The following is a 21692-nucleotide window of genomic DNA, read 5'->3' on the forward strand; positions in this document are numbered from 1 at the left end:
ACTCTCTGCTTCAGGTCGTGACCAGGCTCTTCTCTTCACTGATAAGTAAAGGCTCGGAACGGGTGTGAACAAATGAAGTGTGACAGTATCCCTGCCTCTGCAGAGCATTCCAACTGCTCTCTGCACATTTCCTCACATCAAAGGCTGCTTTCACCACTGTGTCTTAATCACAGAGAGAGAGAGAGAGAGAGAGAGAGAGAGAGAGAGAGAGAGAGAGAGAGAGAGAGAGAGAGAGAGAGAGAGACAGACGTGTTCACCACAACTCAATTCCAGAGACCAGAGGCTTTGACCGCTCTGGCCTAGGATGGCCTCTGATGCGAGGCGAGGCGATGTGAGGGTGATGTGAGGGTGATGTGGGCTACAGCTATAGCTGACACCAACTCGGGGAGTGGCCTCCAGCTGTCTGCATGTAATCTCTCAAGAACAGATTCAGAGCTGCGCTACTGAATCTGTCGAGAGCCCCGTTCAGAACGTGTGCGTGTTACCTTACAGGTGGGCGTGCCTTCAGATCAGGAAGCAGGTCGCGCTTTACCCAATCAAATGTAGTGGGCGGGATTTACTGTCTGTGCGCTCCCTTCCCACTGAAAACGAACCGAAACTCATTTAACAATAGCGTCCTTAGAGCAGACAAAACCACGGAAAGGTATTCACATTTTAACTTACTCTTTCGTCATAGAAACAAGTGGGCTTATAACCAAAACCATCCATGTTCTCTGGGAGAAGTGGTATTAGTGTTCCGTGTAGAAATGTTGTTAGTTGGAATGAAAACATAGTCGCACCACCCGGAAGTGGAGCGCTGAAGGCAGACCAAAAACCCCGGTTTCCTTGCGCACGGGTGCTCCATTTATCTCCCCCCAGAGCAAAGTGAAAGAGTAGAAAACACCAGAAGGCGCTGTTTTTCCTTTTTATTTGGCGATGGGTTCCCAGATTGGTCTGCATGTAATTATGTCAGATTTAGGTACAAGCTTGTAGATCTGCTACTTTTGATGCTTTAGTGTGACACTGTGGTATGATCAAGTAGGGCGTTTAAAGGAGAATTCCGGACTAGCCTTTTTCTTACCTTTATATGATGGTTATTATATCCTAGAACGAGTGGAACATTAGAACATGTTCATAACTCCATCCCGAGTCCACCACAGATTTGAGACAAAAACACTGTGGTGAGGTAAAGTAAAGTACAAATACCTCAAAATTGTACTTTAGTACAGTACTTAAAGGTAGGGTAAGTGATATTTTTTGGTTAAAACAAAAAGTATTTTGTTAAAAGGTTAAAATACTATATTCTGATAGTAATCATCGCTATAGAGTGTTTTTTCAGTAACAGATGTCTCCCCGTCTCTCCAGCTCTTTAATAAACAGAAAATACATTTTTCGGTAGGTGTCAAAATCTCAGCCAATCAGGAGAAAGTACCAATTTTTAAGCTTAATTTGTATAGTGTTCCAGTTCCAATTTTGTCTGCTCATTTCTTAGTGTCATCACTTCCAATTTCACTTGTTTAATCTGTATCCTGATTGAGTTCTCTGTCCTGGTTGGATAAAATTGGAAATGAAACTGAAACTGAAACGAAAATGCATTTTCTGTTTAATAAAGAGGTGGAGAGACTAGGAGACTCCTAATACTGAACAAACACTCTATAGCAATGAGTACTATCAGAATATAGAGCTATTTAACAATTATTTTAACCAACGCAAATCACTTACCCTGTAAATGAACTTAGTTACCTTCCAGCACTGTATGAAGGTAAGAAAAAGGCTTGTCCGGAATTCTCCTTCAATTTACAAAAGAACATAAAACAGTAAGACGTGATAAGAGTTTTCACCTCTCCAGGTAGGCGGGGCGCTCAGGGAGCGGGGCGGGGGCGGAGCCCTGGGAGGAGGAGGGGCCGTCCACCAACGAGGAAGAAGAAGACACGCCCACCCGTCCCTCAGCGAACGACGTCAGAGTGGGCTCCAGCAGGGTGGAAGAAGAAGAAGAAGAAGAAGAAGAGGCTGTGGGGAGGAGCCTGGAGGAGGAGGAGGGCTGGAAGGAGGCAGAGCTGAAGGAGGTGGGCGGCGGCATAGGGGAGGAGGAGAGGAGGTGGCCCAGGGAGCCCACGCCCCCATACAGCCCAGAGGAAGAGGAGGAGGAGGAGGAAGAGGAGGCCTTCGCTGCAGCTGCCGCCGCGGCAGCCGCCGCCGCAGCGATGGCCGCCGCCCGCCGCGGGGAGACGGCAAGGGGAGGCGGGGGGAGGGGCAGGGGGAGGGGCAGGGGGAGGGGGGAGGAGGAGCGCGGGAGGAGGACCGGGGCCGAGGAGAGCAGCGGATTAAGCGGGGAGGAGGAGCGGGAGCTGGGCTGGGAGAAGGCGTGGTCCCTGGGCGGGATCTGAGGGGGGCGTCGCTGATAGTATGACTCCGCCTCCCGCTGCTCCTCGCCTTATAAGGAGAAAGATAAAGAAAACTTTATTTTCCATTAAATGTAACATAAAATGTACTGTTGTTTTTCTCTTCTGTTGTTAAACCTTTTGTGATGTTGCTTGTTTTCTGTATGGGAACTACGGATGGAAATTAGCATTGTTGCTAAATCTGGTGTATTTACAATGTTCATTTACCCTTTAAGACCTAAGACGCATCTGTGTCATTTTAAGATTTCTTTGGGCTATTCAAAAATAGCAGATATACAAGCTCATAGCGCGGCACTACGAGCTTGTATATCCTCTATTTTTTTTGAAAAATCATGTTGTTTTTTTTACAAAAATGTTAAAGCAATTTTTAAAGCAAACATGTTTTACACAAATCTTTTCTTCTACAAAAAGAAAGAACGTATGTTTTGCTATAATATCAGTGGTTTTCAAACTGTCAAGGACCCCCAAAATTATATATTTGACTGCGGACCCCCATCTCAATTTTTTTTTTCCAGGGACCCCCAGAAGCAAAGATTTGAGTTAAAAATGTTCGCTTAAAAAAAAATATATATATATTCAAAGATTTGCACACATTTTCACGATTTTTCAAAAAAAGCAGATCTACAAGCTCGTAGCGCGGCACTCGGTGCCGCGCTACGAGCTTGTAGATCTGCTATTTTTGAATAGCCCAAAGTGTAAAATAATGCTTTTTTTTTAGCTCAAATCAAAAAATGACACAGAGATGCGTCCTCAGGTCTTAATTTAATATGCGCTGTAAAATAAACGTATACATAAATAAACAAACAGCTGATGGTAACCTAGGGAGATGGAGCTGGAGCGTGGGTTGCCACGCCTCGATGACGACGGTGGCGGGGCGACGCCCACATGCTTGGAGGGCCTCAGGGGGGGCACGGGGGTGCGGGGCGGGAGCACGGGCACCGGGCCGCCCCTCTCGGACGGGGTGGGCAGGTAGATCTGCCTGTGGGGGCCCCCCACGGGCACCAGGGGGAGGGGCGAGGAGGGCAGGGAGCGGCCCACGCTCATGGGGACCTGGAGCTTCACCATTACCTGGAGAGAGAGAGAGAGAGAGAGGGAGAGAGAGAGAGAGAGAGAGAGAGAGAGAGAGAGAGAGTTTTTTAGGTTTTCTGACCTCAATTACACCCAAAAACAGTGAACTTTGACCATTCAGTGGATTTTCTGTGGTCTTTTCCAGCACTTCATGAAACCTTCTTGGAGTCTTGGAGGGTTAAAGAGGTGGTGCCATGGTTTTGCACTTTTTCTGTTTTTCACGTGTCTATGAAGTTGATAGGACTTTATTAAGCCCCCTGGTGGTGTTTTTACGGTGTTTTATGTCTTCTCTGACTATTTTGAGTTTCTTCCTGGAGGCTGAAACCTTGAGGGTCAAACGTGCCAATAGAAAAACAGCGCTTTAGTGACATAGTCAAAACATGCCCTCCCCCTCATTATCATAACACAACAGGTGTGGGCATGAGGAGGAGGAGGGACTAGGACAGGTGGGTGGTGCTAAGGTGAGAACCAGGTATACTTAATGAACTGGAGGCGTGTCCACATAAAAACATAATTTTAACACTTTCTGTACACTTTTTTGAAAAAAATCTTCCTCCTAGTATAACCATAATACCTGATGATTATGTTTTAGGGGGGGGGGAATCACTGAAAATCACGGCACCCCGTCTTTAAGGTTAAATGGAGAGCCCTAAAGATAACAGAAAAAAACGACATGGTTTCTTTTACTTCTCTCTGCAGCTCCTGGAAGAGGTCAGCTGACTGGGACTCGCTCCGCCCCTCCACCGTGATGCTGGGCGTGGCCGAGCCCTCATTGGTCAATCCCCCGTAGATGGACCGCACCTCCTGGTCCTCCGATTGGTCCTCTGTGTCCCTGGCAACCTCGTCGTAAGCTGGCAGTGGGAGGGGCCAGTCCAGGATGGAGGGAGTGTCCTGAGAGAGGGAGAGAGAGAGAGAGAGAGAGAGGTATCGTCAGTGCCAGCTTAACGGAAGGGCTTTAGGTGCTGAAGCACAGGGCACCAACCTGGGGGGGGCACCAAACAGCATGGAGAAAGTATAAGCAGACAGAACTATCGCCTAAAAGCACAGTAAGCAGCAGAAAGCAGCTGCTGCTGAAGGAGCGCTGAAACGGTGAAACGCGGCGGTGAAGCGTCATTTTAGTGTAGATCTGCAATTTTATTTTTAAATCATGACATTTTTTGAAAATCTTTGAATACATATATCTTTTGAATATATATATTTAATTCAAATTTTGAATTCCGGACGTCTACTTGAAACAGAGTAAATTGCAGTATTGATGCTTTTAAAGGTTCTATGACATTCATTTTCACTTTTTTTTATTTTTTATGTTTTTTGGGGGGTTTTATGACCTCAATTACACCCAAACTTTGAACATTGAGTGGATTTTCTGTGGTCTGGGGTTTTCTGAATAATTAGGCTGAAAAGTAATCTGAGCTTGGCCCTTCGACAGTGAGGTCACTGTCGATTAATCCCGCCCACTCTCCTCCTCGCCCCTCCCCTCCCCTATCCTTTCCTTTGGGGGGGGGGAGCAGAGGCGATGATTGACAGGCAAAATCCCTCACCAGCAACACCCGCAGGCAAAGATTTCTTCTTTCATTGCAGTTGAAAAGGCTTTAGAAATGTGAGAGAAAAGCACCTGCCATGGATCACTGGAGTGGATTTTTTGGTTAAAACTTTCTATACACGTTTGAAGGACCATGACAAAGACTTTTAATGTGTGGTAAAACTGAACGTCATGAAACCTTTAAGTAAAAAATGTGAGTGCTTTTTCCACCACTGATGGGAAAAGTGCCTTACCTGCAGAGTGTCCTGGTTGGTGAGGGGGGAGGGGGAGGGGGTGGCGCTGCTGAAGCTGTCGTCCGTGAAGTCGATCAGAGACACTTCGCTCCTGGCGGCCCGCACGCCGCCCGGCCCCTCCCCCCAGGGGCGGAGCTTCAGGCCCAGGGACACGCCCAGCCTCTTGAGCCCCGACGACGCGCTGACGCCGCCCACGTCGTCCTCGTCGTCGTAGTCGTCCAACACAGAGTCGTAGAACGGCTCTGTACGCACGTACACACGCACGCACGCACACACGCACACACACACACACACACACACACACACACACACACACACACACACACACACACACACACACACACACACACACACACACAGGCATAATGAGTCCACACGCACATTAATCCATTCAGACCAGGAACTCATCTGTGTGTCATTTTTAGATTTATTTGGCTATTGAAAAATACTATTAGGATTTAGTTAGGATTCAGAAGACATTTGTAGAATCCCCCAGAAGCAAAGATTTCAGACCTGAGGTGATTCTTAAAAATGTTTTCTAAATCTTAACAGTTCTTTAAAAAAAAAAAAAAAAAAAATAGCAGATCTACAAGCTCATAGCGCGGCACTCGGTGCCGTGCTATGAGCTTGTGTATCTGCTATTTTTGAATAGCCAAAGAAATCTAAAGTGACACAGATGGGTTCCAGGTCTTAATGGGTTAAAAATGTTCGTGTTAAAACATATAAATTCAAAGATTTGCACAACACTTTGGCAAATCTTTGAATTTATATTTTTGAATGTTCAAGATTTTTCAAAAATAAATAGCAGATCCCCCCAAGCTCGTAGATCTGCTATTTTTGAATAGCCCAAAGTATGAAATAATGGTTATAGCTAAACATCTAAAATGACACAGTATGCGTTCCCAGATTGAATGTATGGCTTTAATGCACATGTGACCTAGAGTTGGGTGTTTTTTTTCTTTGTTTTTTTTTTCAATAATATATTCATTGATTTCTTATTTTTCTCCATACAACATACAACATTACAATACAAAAACAAAACAACAACAACAACACCATCGGCGCTACTCCTCACCAGGTTCTTCCATTAGATGTGACAAACTATTATTTTTTATATAAAACAACCCCACACTTTCTGAAACATAACTCGTTTGTCTCTAAATGTAATGTTTTTGCGGAGGTGCAATCTGGTAACCCCTCACCAACTGAAAAGGAAAAACAGCGACCTCTGCTGTTTGTTCCTATCTCAGTTAGCTCTGGGACAATGACGACGTAAATACCTGTGCGCCACGAAACCGGGGTTTTTGTCTGCCTTCAGCCCTCTACTTCCGGTGGTGCGACTATGTTTTCATTCCCACTAACAATATTTCTACACGGAACACTGTTAACACCACTTCTCCCAGAGAACATGGATCGTTTTGGTTATAAGCCCACTTGTTTCTATGATGAAAGAGCAAGTTAAAATGTAAATATCTTTCCGTGGTTTTGTCCGCTCCGCGGACGCTATTGTTAAATGAGTTTCGGTTCGTTTCGAGGGGGGAAGGATCGACGGACACGTGAATCCCGCCCACTGCATTTGATTGGGTAAAGCGCAGCCTGCTTCCTGATCTGAAGGCACGCCCACTTGTAGGCCAGTGTGTACACGTTATGACGAACCTTCACGACAGATTCCAACGCAGAGCAGAATCTGTTCTTGAGAGATTAGCGGAGGTGTAGACATAAAGACAGTTCACTGAACCACTGTGCAATGCTCGGTTTGAGAGCTGGGCGTTTTGAACATTGTTTTTAAATAAACGTCTACACTTGATTAAGCGGTTAAACATAGCAAGACGGCGGGCGCTCGGGTGGTGCAGGGGTTAACACATTGACTACCTCATCACGGTGTTTTCAGTGATTACGTTAGAGGGAGCTCTTTGCCAGCCCATGAATGCTGCTTTGACTTCTAGAGAAGAAGAATAGACACGGACATTTAAAAATGGAGATAGTTGGTTTCTGCCCGACAACAACGATCATGTATAGTGTATGTGTGTGTGTGTGTGTGTGTGTGTGTGTGTGTGTGTGTGTGTGTGTGTGTGCGTGCGTGCGTGCGTGCGTGCGTGCGTGCGTGCGTGCGTGCGTGTGTGGTGACACTATTCCTCACAGACAGACAGACAGACAGACAGACAGACAGACAGACAGACAGACAGACAGACAGACAGACAGACTCACTCTTCAGCAGAACAGCAGGCTGGGGCGGGCGGGGGGGCGGCTGCTCTGAGAGACAGAGAGACAGACAGTTTCAGTTCATTTCTCTCTGTTATAATGATTTATAACAGAGAGAAAGCTCACAGCGCGTCGCGTATGTATACACATCGGCTATTTTCAAATAGCCGATGTGCATACACAGGTTAAACTGGTTTAAAGTGGCTAAAAATGATAGTTGCTTCTTTTGGGCTTGTTTTTGTAGACCTGGTTGTTTCTCTCACGAAATCCGGCAACGCTTTCCCTGATTCAGAAAAAATATAAAAATAAAATAAAATAAAATAAAGTTCAAACAGAACCACTGCTGTATTGAGTGTTGAAGTTCTAAAGAAAAGAGGTTGAAGTGAAATTCACAGGAAAAAGGGAAGACGATGAAGACGGCTATATTCTGTCTCCTTTTCTCTCTTGATGATGATGAAAGCTGGCTGGTTGTGTAACTCAATAAAGCAGGGGTCTTCAACGTTTTCAGGCCAAGGACCCCCTAGCTGAGAGAGATATGAAGCAGGGACCCCCTCTATCTTGCATAAAATTGTGTTTCAGATAAACTTCTGCTGCTCTTTTTTCCTCTACACCTATAACTATAACCTATAAAAATAGCCGATCTACAAGCTCACAACGCCTCGCAACGCGAGGCGTTGTGAGCTTGTAGATCTGCTATTTGTGGCTAAAGTTCTCCTCAGAAAAAGGGTTGCTAGGGTTCAAGTGGTTAAGGTAAAAACAAATAATCATATCACACAAGATTTGGGGGACCCCCTGTAGTAACTCTGAGGACCCCCTAGGGGGTCCCGGACCCCCTGTTGAAGACCCCTGCAATAAAGAGTTTATTTTTTTTATGGAATGAGTGTCGTCATAGTCGATTTTTTTGCCTCTGCCACCAGGGGGGGGCAGAGAAAATAAATGAACATATATGTTTTTATATTATGCAACATATATGTTTATCATATATGTGACATATACGAAATTGTCCGCCTGCATATATGTCTCTATACAATGTATGTATAGAGATACATATTATGTAGCCTACATATCCATATGTGTGGCATATATGTGGACACAGAAGAGACAAATATTTTCTATATATCCACATATATGCACATATATGAACCTGAATATGGCATATATGCAGCATATATTCTGCATATACTTGCCATATATTGGCAAAAAAAAAAAAAATATATATATATATATATATATATATATATATATATATATATATTTCTTTCTTTTTTTTAAACGTCGGGCCACCAGGGGTGGCAAGTGCCCCCCATGCCACCCATAAAAATCACCTATGAGTGTCGTGACTCCTTGGTTTTTCTTTTTCGTTGCAGAATAAAGTGCCAACCTTGCGTAACAGCCACACATACACACACACAAACGCACACGCACACGCACACGCACACACACACACACACACACACACACACACACACACACACACACACACACACACACACACACACACCTCCCTCAGCTATCAGCTATCAGCTGTTCCGTGAGATCTTTCTAAAAAATAAAAAAGTTAGAACATTTGAATATAGTGGCTCCTGAAGGACAGCATCATAAATCATACCCACATCACATTTGACTAAATCTACAGTTGATTTAGTCGAGTAAAATACATGTTGGCAGGCCGTGATGAGTCGCAATGCCTGGTTTATACTTAGCTGTGTGCCGAAAATAGCAGATCTACAAAAGCTCACACGCGTTGTGAGCTTGTAGATCAGCTATTTTAGGAGTGCAACACCCACGCGTAACCAAACATAAAATGACTTGTCTTTTAGTTGTACTGGATCTATTCTTTCTATAGTCCCTCACTAACAGTTTAGTTTAGTTTTTATTTGTTGACGAAATTGTCAATATATTTAGTCTAGTTTTAGTCATCATAGCTTAGTTTTTATTTAGTTTTAAGGTAGTCGACAAACATGTCTCGTCGTAGGTTTAGTCGTCAGAATGAACCTGTGTTTCTCAATCTTATTTTTGTCTCAGCTCATACCTGTATATAACTCTTTCATCCACGGCACCTCTGAATTACATTATTACTTTACAAGACCTTAGATTTATGTCATATTATGGTACATAAATGTGTACATCTTTCCCCCTAAGATACACAGTATGTCACAAGGACATCTTCATAGAATATCTATTCCCATTATAGGACGGATTGAGAATAACTTTATACTTGACGTTTAACCACACACCCCAGAATCCCTATTTTGGGGGGAGCATTCACCGAAAATAGCAGATCTACAAGCTCACAATGAGCTTTAGTGTAGATTGAAAAATACTGCACCAATTACAGTGCAACTCAAGTCTGTTTTTACTAAGTACAGAGGGACTAAAGTGGTTAAACTGGAGTGATACATTTCAAATATTAAAGTTATTCTGCAGCACCCCTGGACTGGCGTCACGGGACCCCAGGGCACCCACTGTGAGAACCCCTGGTGTTAAACTCACTCTTAGTGCAGTTGGGGAGTTTGGTTGGTCTGTGTAAACTCACTCTTAGTGCGGTTGGGGAGTTTGGTTGGTCTGTGTAAACTCACTCTTAGTGCGGTTGGGGAGTTTGGTTGGTCTGTGTAAACTCACTCTTAGTGCGGTTGGGGAGTTTGGTTGGTCTGGCAGAGGACGGGTGCATCCCCAAAATGTCAGGCGGGTCCATGGGGTTCCCAAGGTACAGACTGGAGAGAAAGAGATGGAAGGATATTAATGGTGATACGTGTGTTTTCTATGAAGACTACTATTAAGGATTAAAGCTGAACCAACTCTCGTCCTCACTACTATTTACTTGTATGTTGAAGGACCAGGAATGTATTCTACAGTTCTACAATAACAGTATCTTGTAATACTCAAATCAGGGGTCTTCAACAGGGGGTCCTTAGAGTTTAAAAAAAATCACACCCAGTGTGAAGTGGGCGGTGTGTGGTCATCACAACATGACTCACTTAAAAAAAAACATAACAGTGTTTTTTTTTAAGTCCATACTGCTATTCATAGGGCTGCACATGTGTCATGTGTTTCGCTAGCCAATCACAGTCCTGAATTTGCAAAGTCAGCCAATCACATTACAGCTAGTGGTGATGACACTAGCTGTAATGTGATTGGCTGACTTTGCAAAAGTATAGATTTGCATTGACTGTGGAAGGGTTAGCGTTGTAGACTGCGTTGTAGACTATTGGCCAATCACGGTGCAGGATTGGTCAGTGTCCAAACCTCACTTATAGGGGGCGGTTACCAAAAAAAAGGGGGTCAAATTGTTTTGTGATGAGGGAACATTAGCCGAAAATAGCCGATCTACAAGCTTGTGAGCCCGTAGATTGGCTATTTTCGGAGTGTTGGTGTAGAGGGAAAAAGAGCAGACAAAGTACAGAGCCAACGGTCAAGTTCACTAAAGGGTTTAAAAGGTAAAGTGTCTGGAAATACACTTTAACGTGAATCCAACATATTAATAGAAAAGATAATGTATGTCAAACGTCTATGAAGCTATCTATGAAATCTATGAAACAATTGAATCTGGAACATAATTGTATACAGTATGTAGTGGGGGGTCCCTGCTTCATCTCTTTCTCAGCTAAGGTGTCCCTGCTTCATCTCTGTCTCAGCTAAGGGGTCCCTGCTTCATCTCTGTCTCAGCTAAGGGGTCCCTGCTTCATCTCTGTCTCAGCTAAGGGGTCCCTGCTTCATCTCTCTCTCAGCTAAGGATTCCCTGCTTCATCTCTCTCTCAGCTAAGGGGTCCCTGCTTCATCTCTGTCTCAGCTAAGGGGTCCCTGCTTCATCTCTGTCTCAGCTAAGGGGTCCCTGCTTCATCTCTGTCTCAGCTAAGGGGTCCCTGCTTCATCTCTGTCTCAGCTAAGGAGTCCCTGCTTCATCTCTGTCTCAGCTAAGGGGTCCCTGCTCCATCTCTCTCTCAGCTAAGGGGTCCCTGCTTCATCTATCTCTCAGCTAAGGGGTCCCTGCTTCATCTCTCTCTCTCAGCTAAGGGGTCCCTGCTTCATCTCTGTCTCAGCTAAGGGGTTCCTGCTTCATCTCTGTCTCAGCTAAGGGCCTGAAAAACGTTGAAGACCCCTGCTTAAATAAACAACAGCCAGAGCTGGTGCAGTGCTGCACTCTAGTGGTCAAAGAGAGTAAGAACACCTCGAAACTGATGGATAGCAACACAGTTTAGACTTTCTACTATTTCCCCTCATAGTCATGTCTGCTGTCTAGTGGCAGCGGTGGCCTAGTGGTTAGAGGGGCGGCCTTGATACCGGAAGGTCCCTAGTTCGATTCCCCAATTCATCACATCGATCATGAATCACCGCTGAATAGCCCTTGAGCAAGGCTTCCATGCAGGGTCCGGCTGGAAACAAGTTTCGTACTTAGTCCGACACCCTGGGTAAACAACAAACTTTGCTTTGCTTTGCTTTGCTGACCCAGGGCTGCCAAGTTTGAGGAACAGTTAGGAGTGACACTTTAGGGAGGAGATGTGGCCTGTTTTAACGCTGATTTAGAGGAATCATAGACTGTATAAATGAGATGGACAAACCCCCTCCGCTGCTTTCTACAGACCGAAAATGAAGCCTTTGCTGCAAGACTGTAGGTCCGCCATCTTTCAATACGCGTCAGAATGAGTTCAGACCATTATTGGTTGGGTAACTTGTCAATCAAGAGTGGGGGGGCGGGGAATGAATGCTATTGGTTGTGTAGCGTGTCAATCAAATCATCCCGCCCCTCCTAGAGAATAGCCTACTTTATCGTCAATTTTATAATAAATAGAACCATAATTTAGCAAAACGCATATCCTGATGATTGAAAGGAGACTTTAAACTAGCGACTGGAAGCATATAGAATTTATGAACATTTTTATTACAGTAAGAAAATCTAGTCTAAAGTTTGTCAAAAAACCCATTCACTTGCGCTAAAATAAATTCTTTCTGAACCCACAGGTCGGCGCAGGGTAAAACGGCGCCACTCTGGCCATTTTGTCGGCCTCATCGTAAATATCTCAGCCGTGCCCCTTGAGAGGAATATCTCAATTTAAATGAACATTAAAACTGTTGTGATGTCTTCACCCCCATGCCAGCTGCTCTCTCTCTGATTTACTCTGAATAGTGAACATGCCAGAAATATGATCAATTGCTAGAAATAGTATAATACATAGAGTCCAAGTCTACATAGGATTAGACTGTAGGATGTCATTATGTCTTATTCTGTCATTATTGAGGCAGCTCCTCTCCACCCAATTATCTGCAACTTAAAACATTGTTTCCTGCTTAATAATTGACCGGCACAAGTATAAATTAAAACAATTGTAAAAAGAATGTTTGACAAATAAAATCCGTTTAGCCTATTTATAAAATGTCAATGAATACAAAACATAGCAGCCTTTTAGTGAAGGAGTTCCTTTGTTTACACATCAGCATGAATCAGTAACTCTTCATGAAAAGCACCCTTGCTCAACACCATATGTATTCTCAGTGATACTGAGATTAGAACCAGAACAATAATATCAAAACAATAAAGTGTTTTTCTTTGTTTTGCTCAGAGCACAAGGTTCAAACTCTGAGATAATGGGCCTCTTTAATTCAAGCAGTTTCAAGGTCTTGATTTTGTTTTTGTTACTTATAGTGACTCGCCTCTATCCATATGATTAACTTCAATAACAATAGCTGCAGCTTAGCTTAGCATGTTAATGAATTGGAAAGATGACCTAAGACATGATGATATGCATTCACATGTCATCTGATGTACTTAAATAACAATGGCTGCAATAGCAGAAAGATGACCCAAGACCATGATGAGGCTCCTTAGCATGTTAATGAATTAGAAAGATGAGGCGTTATAATGACTCACCAGTCACCTCTAACATTTATATATAGTAGGCTACTCCATATTACATTATATTATTAATTAAGTTGGGTGTCATAGACCTACTTAATATTATCCTACAATTTCGTGTGTGCAAATAAACAAGACTAAAAAGCAGTGCAATTAGTTCAGACTAAACTTTTGCAGATGCCTCATCCATTCATTGGAAAATCGACCAGAAGAGAAAGAGGGGAAATAACTGTGTAAAAGCCCTATATTTTACCGTGTAAAAGGCAGCGGCAAACAGAACAAAAAGGTGATCTAAAAGAACTAAGAGTGGCAGACGGTCTGCAGTTTGTACAATATGAATATAAATATAATAATTACGATTCATGTCGCTTCATCGCCTTGATATCACGTAACCTCGCAGTATGTTAACCTATAGTAGGTTAGCAAACATCCCTGTCTCAAACATTCTGTCAGTCGTGGGACGACGAGCCAATGGAAACGGTGTGTCTGGATTCCATTCCTAAAGGTAACCCCGGTAAAACTATGCCTAACCGTAAACGTATTTATACCTTATCCTCAGTAAAACAAATACAAGAATACAAGAACCGCTGGTCTGCGAAAGAAATGGGGGTGAGCGTGTTTTGGGGCGAGTCTACCGGTTATTCCACAGACAAAATTGACGGCACAGTGGCTTGCGACGTTGACTGAGTGATTAAACACCGCACGGAATACGTTCACTCAAACACATTGGAGCGATTTAGAAGCACTTCATAAGAAAACTAACACTTATGTAGATTTAACGTTAATGCATGTGTTTTATTGTTGGGTTATATTATGGGCTTTTGACCGCATTGCTTTCCCCTCTTCTTCCCGGTATGGCGGACCTGAACGCCGTCCCGCCCGTTCCGACCCACTTTCACCCCTGAGTACCTGCCAGGCCAGTATAGGTGACGGCCCCATGAAGACAAAGCCACACATTTGCATTCCTATGGGCGAGGGACATGAATGGACTTGGTGGCGATTGGCTGTGTGTCCGCGATGGACGATGAGCCAATGACTCAAGCCGGGGTGGGGGTTGATTTGATTTTGTTCTTTTTCATTCGAAATTTTAAACGGCACACCTAGCGATGTCCAACGGACCAATAAAGGTCCGTGGCACGCCGGTTGGGAAACACTGGTCTATGCGGTCTGCGTAGCCCCATAGCTAACATGCTAACCTGTCTATGTGGTCCGCGTAGCCCCATAGCTAACATGCTAACCTGTCTATGGGTGCAGTATGCGGTCCGCGTAGCCCCATAGCTAACATGCTAACCTGTCTATGCGGTCCGCGTAGCCCCATAGCAAACATGCTAACCTGTCTATGCGGTCCGCGTAGCCCCAGCTCCGGTGTGGGTCGGTGTCTCCGTGGCCCGTGTGGATGAAGGAGTGCTTGAGGGGCCGGCTGATGTCGTGGGCCGACAGGCCGGCCACCGCCGTCACCACGTGGCGAGGAAACTGACCCACGCGTAGACTCCTCCTGTTCTGACCTCTCCACCAATAGTGCTCCGCCCTGTGGAGGCATGTACGTAAACATAGTCATGTACAGAGACAAGCTGCATGTACCGGTATACATACTACATACTGTACTGTACATGCATACATACATACATACATACATACATACAGTACACACACACACACACACACACACGCCAACGCACGCGCACACGCAAGGCACCAACATGCTCATCGGGAACAATTAGGGTTCAGTGTCTTGCTCAAGGACACTTCCACACTAACACTACGGGAGCCCGGGATCGAACTGGGAACCCATCCGGCCGCTCTACCGGCCACTCTACCCCTGAGCCACTGCCGCCCCGGGATGGCTCAAGGTAGAAGACTACTCTGCAACAACTCTCACTGGGTCTGGTCTTTACGATGCTCAGAGGACCAGAGATAGCCCAGATGCAGTGGCCGGCTTTCCTCGTGGTGGAAAATAATGCTCGGCGCTGGCATTACCTGGGGGGGGGGGGACACTGAGTCGGCTCTGGCGGACTGCACAACGTTCGGCACGGCGACAAGTGGTATACGGTGCGCCTCTGACGTTGTTTACACTTTATTGGCCAACTACTTCCTAACTTAATATTAGGGGCTGTTAGTCTGTTCTCACCAAACGGGCCGAGTGGTCCGCCTCGCTGGGGGCGACAAAAACTTTGCGTAAACCTAACCTTAATCCTAATTAAATAATTTGCAACTCGTATTATATGATAAATAAACAGTGCACCGAAAGGGATTTGATCCCGAGGCGCAGGGATCGATAGGCTGTTTAACGTTGACGCCACGGTGCTATCTGGTATTCCAGGGGTTTTGGGGAGTTATTTAAAGCGCTCTGCTCATGTGGAGAGGCAGAGGCAGTACCGCGTGCGTTACAGAAAGGGGGCGTCGCCAATTGGTTCCTGAGATCGGGTGGGAAATACCCGTTTGTTTCTAATAGGGAAAGGTTTCCTCTTTCACATAAAGGATACTAAATGCTCTGTCTGGTGTCTACACTACATCACATGACCAGCATCACAGTAATGACTGAAGACCAGACTCTAATTATTGTAATTGTTCACAATGTAAGGAATGTAAGGCTCACAGAAGACACTTTTCTGTTTGGCTTGGCTTCGGGGGGGTTGGGATGGGGGAGTGGGGGGGCATGTCCATACTCCCACCAATAACCACACACACACTCACACACACACACACACACACACACACACACACACACACACTGACCTGCCCTCTATGATGGTGATGACATCGTTCATGTTGATCTGCAGTTTGTCTTCCTCTTCAAAGTCCTGAAGAGCTCTCATCTCTGTGGGCATGGTCTGTACAACACACACACACACGGACACGCACACGCACGCACGCACACACACATTAGAAGTTAGGTAAGGCTAGGATAAGGATAAATCCTTTTAACAGGCCGTGCATATGCTGGCCTGGCCTGGAATCGAACCTGGGGCAACCAGGGCCTCTGGCTCCCTAGGCGGGCTCACTAACCACTCAGCTATGGCCGCCCCTACTTGGCCGCCACTCTTTCTGTCGTTGTCACTTGCTCTGTAAGGCTCTTTGTGTCGTTGTCACTACTACTGGCTCTGTAAGGCTCTTTGTGGCCGCCTCGTCTCTTGAACATAGAACAGTCTCATAGACACATTTTAATTGACTTGATTCCAACCAGACAGACTACAGGCTACAGACTACAGGCTGCATTACATTACATTACATTACATTACATTACAATACATTACAATACATTACATTACGGTCATTTAGCAGACGCTTTTATCCAAAGCGACTTACAATAAGGCAGGCCACAGGCAGCAGACTACAGACTGCACGGACATGATTAGGATCCAAAATGAGAGAGACATTGGTGACCCTCTGCGGTTGAAAGGTCACATTCCAACAGGGAGTGTATCTATGATTCATGTACGTTTGGCCTTCAAAGACCTTTCCATCGTTCCTGCATAACTCTGAAGTTCATTCAATGACAGAAAGAAAAGATCTGTTCACAGAGGTACCACTGAAATATAATGTGTTGTAACATTGTCTGCTGCATGGACTTCACTCAACACAGCATATACACACAACGCCATCTTACAACACTATCTTTGGTTCATATTTTGGGTTTCTGCAAGTTCAGCCAGATTTGCATGATTTTTTTATTTCATTTTATTTAATTTGGTAGCTCCTATGGTGGGTCTGTCCTCAGCCTTATGACTCTTACCTCCAGGAGGAAGTCTCTCAGAGCGGTGAAGGTAGGTCTGTCCTCAGCTTTAGGACTCCAGCACTGAAGCATCACGTTGTAGACGTCCTGAGGACAGTCGTCTGGTTTACACAACCTCTCTGCCTCCACGTCCACCTTGTGGAGGATCTGAGTACACACACACACACACACACACACACACACACACACACACACACACACACACACACACACACACACACAGTGATTGAATGCATAGATATAGCACACTTAACTCATTCAGTGCCATTGACGTGTAACACGTCCATTTTTTTCCAAAGCCCAGAGTGTCAATGATGTGTAGCCTAACATGTCCAAACAGTGTTTTCAGTGTTAATGCTAGATTGCGAAGAGTCTAGAGAAGAGTAGACCCAGAATAACGTGATCACAACAAACCCATGCAACCCCGTCCCATCCAATGTTGAAGGATTTAGAAGAAAGAAAAATATTTCTGCTTTCTTGTTTTTTTCTGTGTTTTTGGCGAGAACAATCTATATTCAACAGCCAATAACTAGTGTGTGTGTGTGTGTGTGTGTGTGTGTGTGTGTGTGTGTGTGTGTGTGTGTGTGTGTGTGTGTGTGTGTGTGTGTGCGTGTGTGTGTGTGTGTGTGTGTGTGTGTGTGTGTGTGTGTGTGTGTGTGTCCAGGGTTGTGTAAGCTCAGCTGTACTTTTCACCCTTCATACTGACAGCTGTCGAACTGAGGAATGTCTGTCTGAACGTCGCACTGACAAACCAGACCAATACATTCTAAAGTACTCTGATGATACAGTCTTGATTTCTCTTTTGGATAGTTCCAGTGATCCTGGACTGCACCAACACAGAGTAAACTAGAAAATGTGCTCCTTGGAGCACAAGTCTCCGCCAGCAAATATTGGAATTTATTCCAAGATTGGAACTTTGATGATGTGTGTACGTCAGATGGCACATTGACTGCATTACCGTGGATTGCCTTGAACTTGTTGGCAACTTGTTGGCAAGCCAACAAGTTTCATAAAGGCAATACGTTGACTTACCAACCTTTCCTCTAACGGGTGCAAATCCTGCAGTTCTCGGGGTATGGCATCCATTAATAAGTTGTTAGCCCAAGCCTGTGGAGGGAGTTTCCCCATTTTAAAGGAGCGATGACATGTGTGACAGATCCAAGTGTTGTTTTGCTTGATTGCAGTTGGGTCTTTGTCCAGGAGACTTACAGTATCTATTGTTGCTGTGTACTTGCAGGTTTTAACTTTACCACTGTTTCTCTGTAGAGCATTCGTTCACAGGAGAAACAGACATAGTTGGGTCCACTTTCTGACATCTTCTTTAAGAATGCGGCACCAGCTTCATCAGCTTGAACGTCTTCTTGTTCTTTAGGTGATCTGTAGCATCTCTTCTTATTGGTGTAATCTGCTCGTTGATGTTGTCTTTCATCTATTGAATACTGTGACCAGTGCCTTCTTTTCCTTTCAATGTTCTTTACAGACTCTTGTACTTTTTCTTCCAGAGAATGCAGCAATCTTTGCTGTGTCATGTTGTCAGCATTTGTGGCTCGTCTTTGTTTTTTTGTCATTTAGGGATTCAAGTGGTCTTTGTCTCCGTTTCTTAGCTTTGGCTTTCTGCTGTCGGCATTGCGCCTTTGCTTCTTCAAGAGGTTTCAGACGATAATTTCCTGCTTCTTCAGTTTGCGTAATGAGAGTTAGTTGGCATTGTGTGATCTCAGCTGTGATCTCAGCTGTAATCTCAGTTTGTACTGGAAAGTGCTGTTCCTGACTGTTCCTGAGCACAAGTCTCAAGGATTTGAATAAATTCCTTTTTGGTAAGGAATTTATTCCAAGATTGAAACTTTTTCTGCTAATATCTCCTGACTAAATGTTAGCTTGGCTGATGGCACTGATGTCACTTCGGAACATGCACCGCAATGTTCCGAAGCGACTCACTTATTTATAGGTAAGTATTTCGTCATGCGTCTCGCTAGCCAATCAAAGCACACCCTTTCAACATATTGTCACGTGTCACGTGAAGCTTGACCAATGTTAGCTTGGTGGAACCAACGAAAATCAAACGAAAACATACTCTCCACCATGCCTTCGGCCTGGCGGGGACAATAAGGTGGTGGAGTGGAGTGATAACAACGCTCTTATCATTAACACAAAAAAGACAGAAGAGATTGTTTTTGGTGCTCCACTAGAGATACACAGATCCCCCATTACTATTCATAGTGAACAGATCAACCAGGTATGTTCGTATACATACCTAGGAGTAGTAATAGACCACCTTTTGTCATGGAAAGACCAGATTGAATCTAGACAGATTCTTCTTTTGTTTTTCACTTCTGTTATTATGAGTGTTCTGCAGTACTGTAGTACCACCTGGTAGGTATGGATGTTATTATGGGTGTTCTGCAGTACTGTAGTACCACCTGGTATGGATGTTATTATGAGTGTCCTGCAGTACTGTAGTACCACCTGGTATGGATGTCTGTCTGTAGCTTTAAAGTCACAACTGCTGCAGCAAGTGAACATTTGTTCAAAGATTGTTGGACAACCACTTCAGAGGCTCTATACATCTACGTATAATAACAGTATGATAAGAGGCTCTATACATTTACGTATAATGACAGTATGATAAGGTTGGCAAGGAATATCACTTCAAACACTAGCCATGCTTTGTATGGAGAATATAGGTTGCTGCCTTCAGGAAGGAGATACGGTGTTCCAACATACAATAAGGTCAAACTGAAGAGGTCCTTTGTCCATCAGACGACATTGAGGCGTGCGTGTGTACCTGGCTCCCGTTGAGGCCCAGCCAGGGCTCCTGTCCATGTGTGAACATCTCCCACAGAGTGACTCCAAACATCCAGGTGTCTGAAGCATGAGAGAAGGAACGATGGGAGAGAGACTCTGGAGCACACCTAGAGAGAGAGAGAGAGAGAGAGAGAGAGAGAGAGAGAGAGAGAGAGAGAGAGAGAGAGAGAGAGAGAGAGAGAGAGAGAGAGAGAGAGAGAGAGAGAGAGAGAGAGAGATAGAGAGAGATTAGATCAATCCTCAGTACCAGGCATTCCTCTAGCAGACACAGAGGTCAAGTTCTTACTATTCTCAGATGGTCTGGTGTTTCTGTCTCCAACCACAGAAGGATTACAACTAGATGTGTAACGATATAGTAACTGCATCCATGAATCGATTTACATTTTCAACAATCTACTATATGGATATGCAAACAGCAACATATCGTATCGTTTGACTTTGTATCGTACCCAATCGTTTTGCAAAGCAAATAATCGATTGTATTGATACTAAGTTCTTGGGCGTTGAATTTAGCAGTGTTAAGAAGAAAAAAGAGCAAGTGAGGTTTAATTACTTTTCCATTCCATATCTCTACACTTGGTTTATAGATAAATGTGTGTAATCTGTGTGTTCATGTCAAGGTGTGGGTTTGTCCATAATGTATTCAAATACAATGTCCATGTATTTACCAGAGAATCACAGTGTTTACTTATTTATATCCATAATAATACATGTTACCCTTAACACACGTTTCAAATGTTTTTGCTAAATAGTTACTGTGTCAATTTTAAATCATTGAATCGTATCGTATCGCCGTGAATGAACCAATATCTAAGGGGATCTAGTAGCTCTCCTCCAGGTCAGTATAGAGGATCTTACTATAAGGGGATCTAGTAGATCTCCTCCAGGGCAGTAGAGGATCTTACCAGGCGAAGGGGACCTTGTGGCTCTCCTCCATCACATAGTGGTCAGTGTGGGTGGGCAGCGCCCTCATCAGGCCAAAGTCTCCGATCTTGACCGTCTCGTTGGTGGAGAGCAGGACGTTCCGGGCGGCCAGGTCTCTGTGCAGGAAACGCCTCTGTTCCAGGTAGGCCATGCCACACGCCACCTACACACACACACACAGACACACAGACACGCACACGCACACGCACACACACACACACACACACACACACACACACACACACACACACACACACACACACGCACACACGCACACACGCACACACACACAGAACACAAAAGTTATTATACATGTCTTGTGTAAGGTTCACATGTAAGGTCATCCTAATGTCCACTGCCCTGATAAAGGCCACTTGGCCGAAACGCGTCAAACATTTTCACAAACATTATTTTTCACAAACATTTTCACAAACATTATTTTTCACAAACATTTTCACAAACATTATTTTTCACAAACATTTTCACAAACATTATTTTTCACAAACATTTTCACAAACATTATTTTTCACAAACAGTTTCACAAACATTATTTTTCACAAACATTTTCACAAACATTATTTTTCACAAACAGTTTCACAAACATTATTTTTCACAAACATTTTCACAAACATTATTTTTCACAAACATTTTCACAAACATTATTTTTCACAAACAGTTTCACAAACATTATTTTTCACAAACAGTTTCACAAACATTATTTTTCACAAACAGTTTCACAAACAGTTTCACAAACATTATTTTTCAAAAACATTTTCACAAACATTATTTTTCACAAACATTTTCACAAACATTATTTTTCACAAACAGTTTCACAAACATTATTTTTCACAAACAGTTTCACAAACATTATTTTTCACAAACATTTTCACAAACATTATTTTTCACAAACAGTTTCACAAACATTATTTTTCACAAACATTTTCACAAACATTAT

General features: G+C 44.0%; 1 protein-coding gene across 1 annotated transcript in view; it reads right to left on the minus strand.

The window, feature by feature from the left end:
- The window catches only part of tnk2a (tyrosine kinase, non-receptor, 2a), a gene marked incomplete at its 5' end in the record, with an annotated part of 35857 nt that overhangs the window by 4619 nt on the left and 9546 nt on the right, over positions 1 to 21692 (minus strand). Inside the window, 11 exons of the mRNA XM_084048199.1 lie at positions 1821 to 2412; positions 3200 to 3449; positions 4137 to 4340; positions 5226 to 5467; positions 7434 to 7478; positions 10050 to 10141; positions 14612 to 14806; positions 16015 to 16109; positions 17012 to 17158; positions 19794 to 19920; positions 20719 to 20900. Of these exons, the coding sequence (XP_083904325.1) occupies positions 1821 to 2412; positions 3200 to 3449; positions 4137 to 4340; positions 5226 to 5467; positions 7434 to 7478; positions 10050 to 10141; positions 14612 to 14806; positions 16015 to 16109; positions 17012 to 17158; positions 19794 to 19920; positions 20719 to 20900 (2171 nt within the window). The remainder of the gene's footprint in view (positions 1 to 1820; positions 2413 to 3199; positions 3450 to 4136; positions 4341 to 5225; positions 5468 to 7433; positions 7479 to 10049; positions 10142 to 14611; positions 14807 to 16014; positions 16110 to 17011; positions 17159 to 19793; positions 19921 to 20718; positions 20901 to 21692) is intronic.

This window comes from Gymnoscopelus microlampas (genome assembly GCF_963454915.1).
Source record: "Gymnoscopelus microlampas genome assembly, chromosome: 22".
NCBI classification, from domain to species: Eukaryota; Metazoa; Chordata; class Actinopteri; order Myctophiformes; family Myctophidae; genus Gymnoscopelus; species Gymnoscopelus microlampas.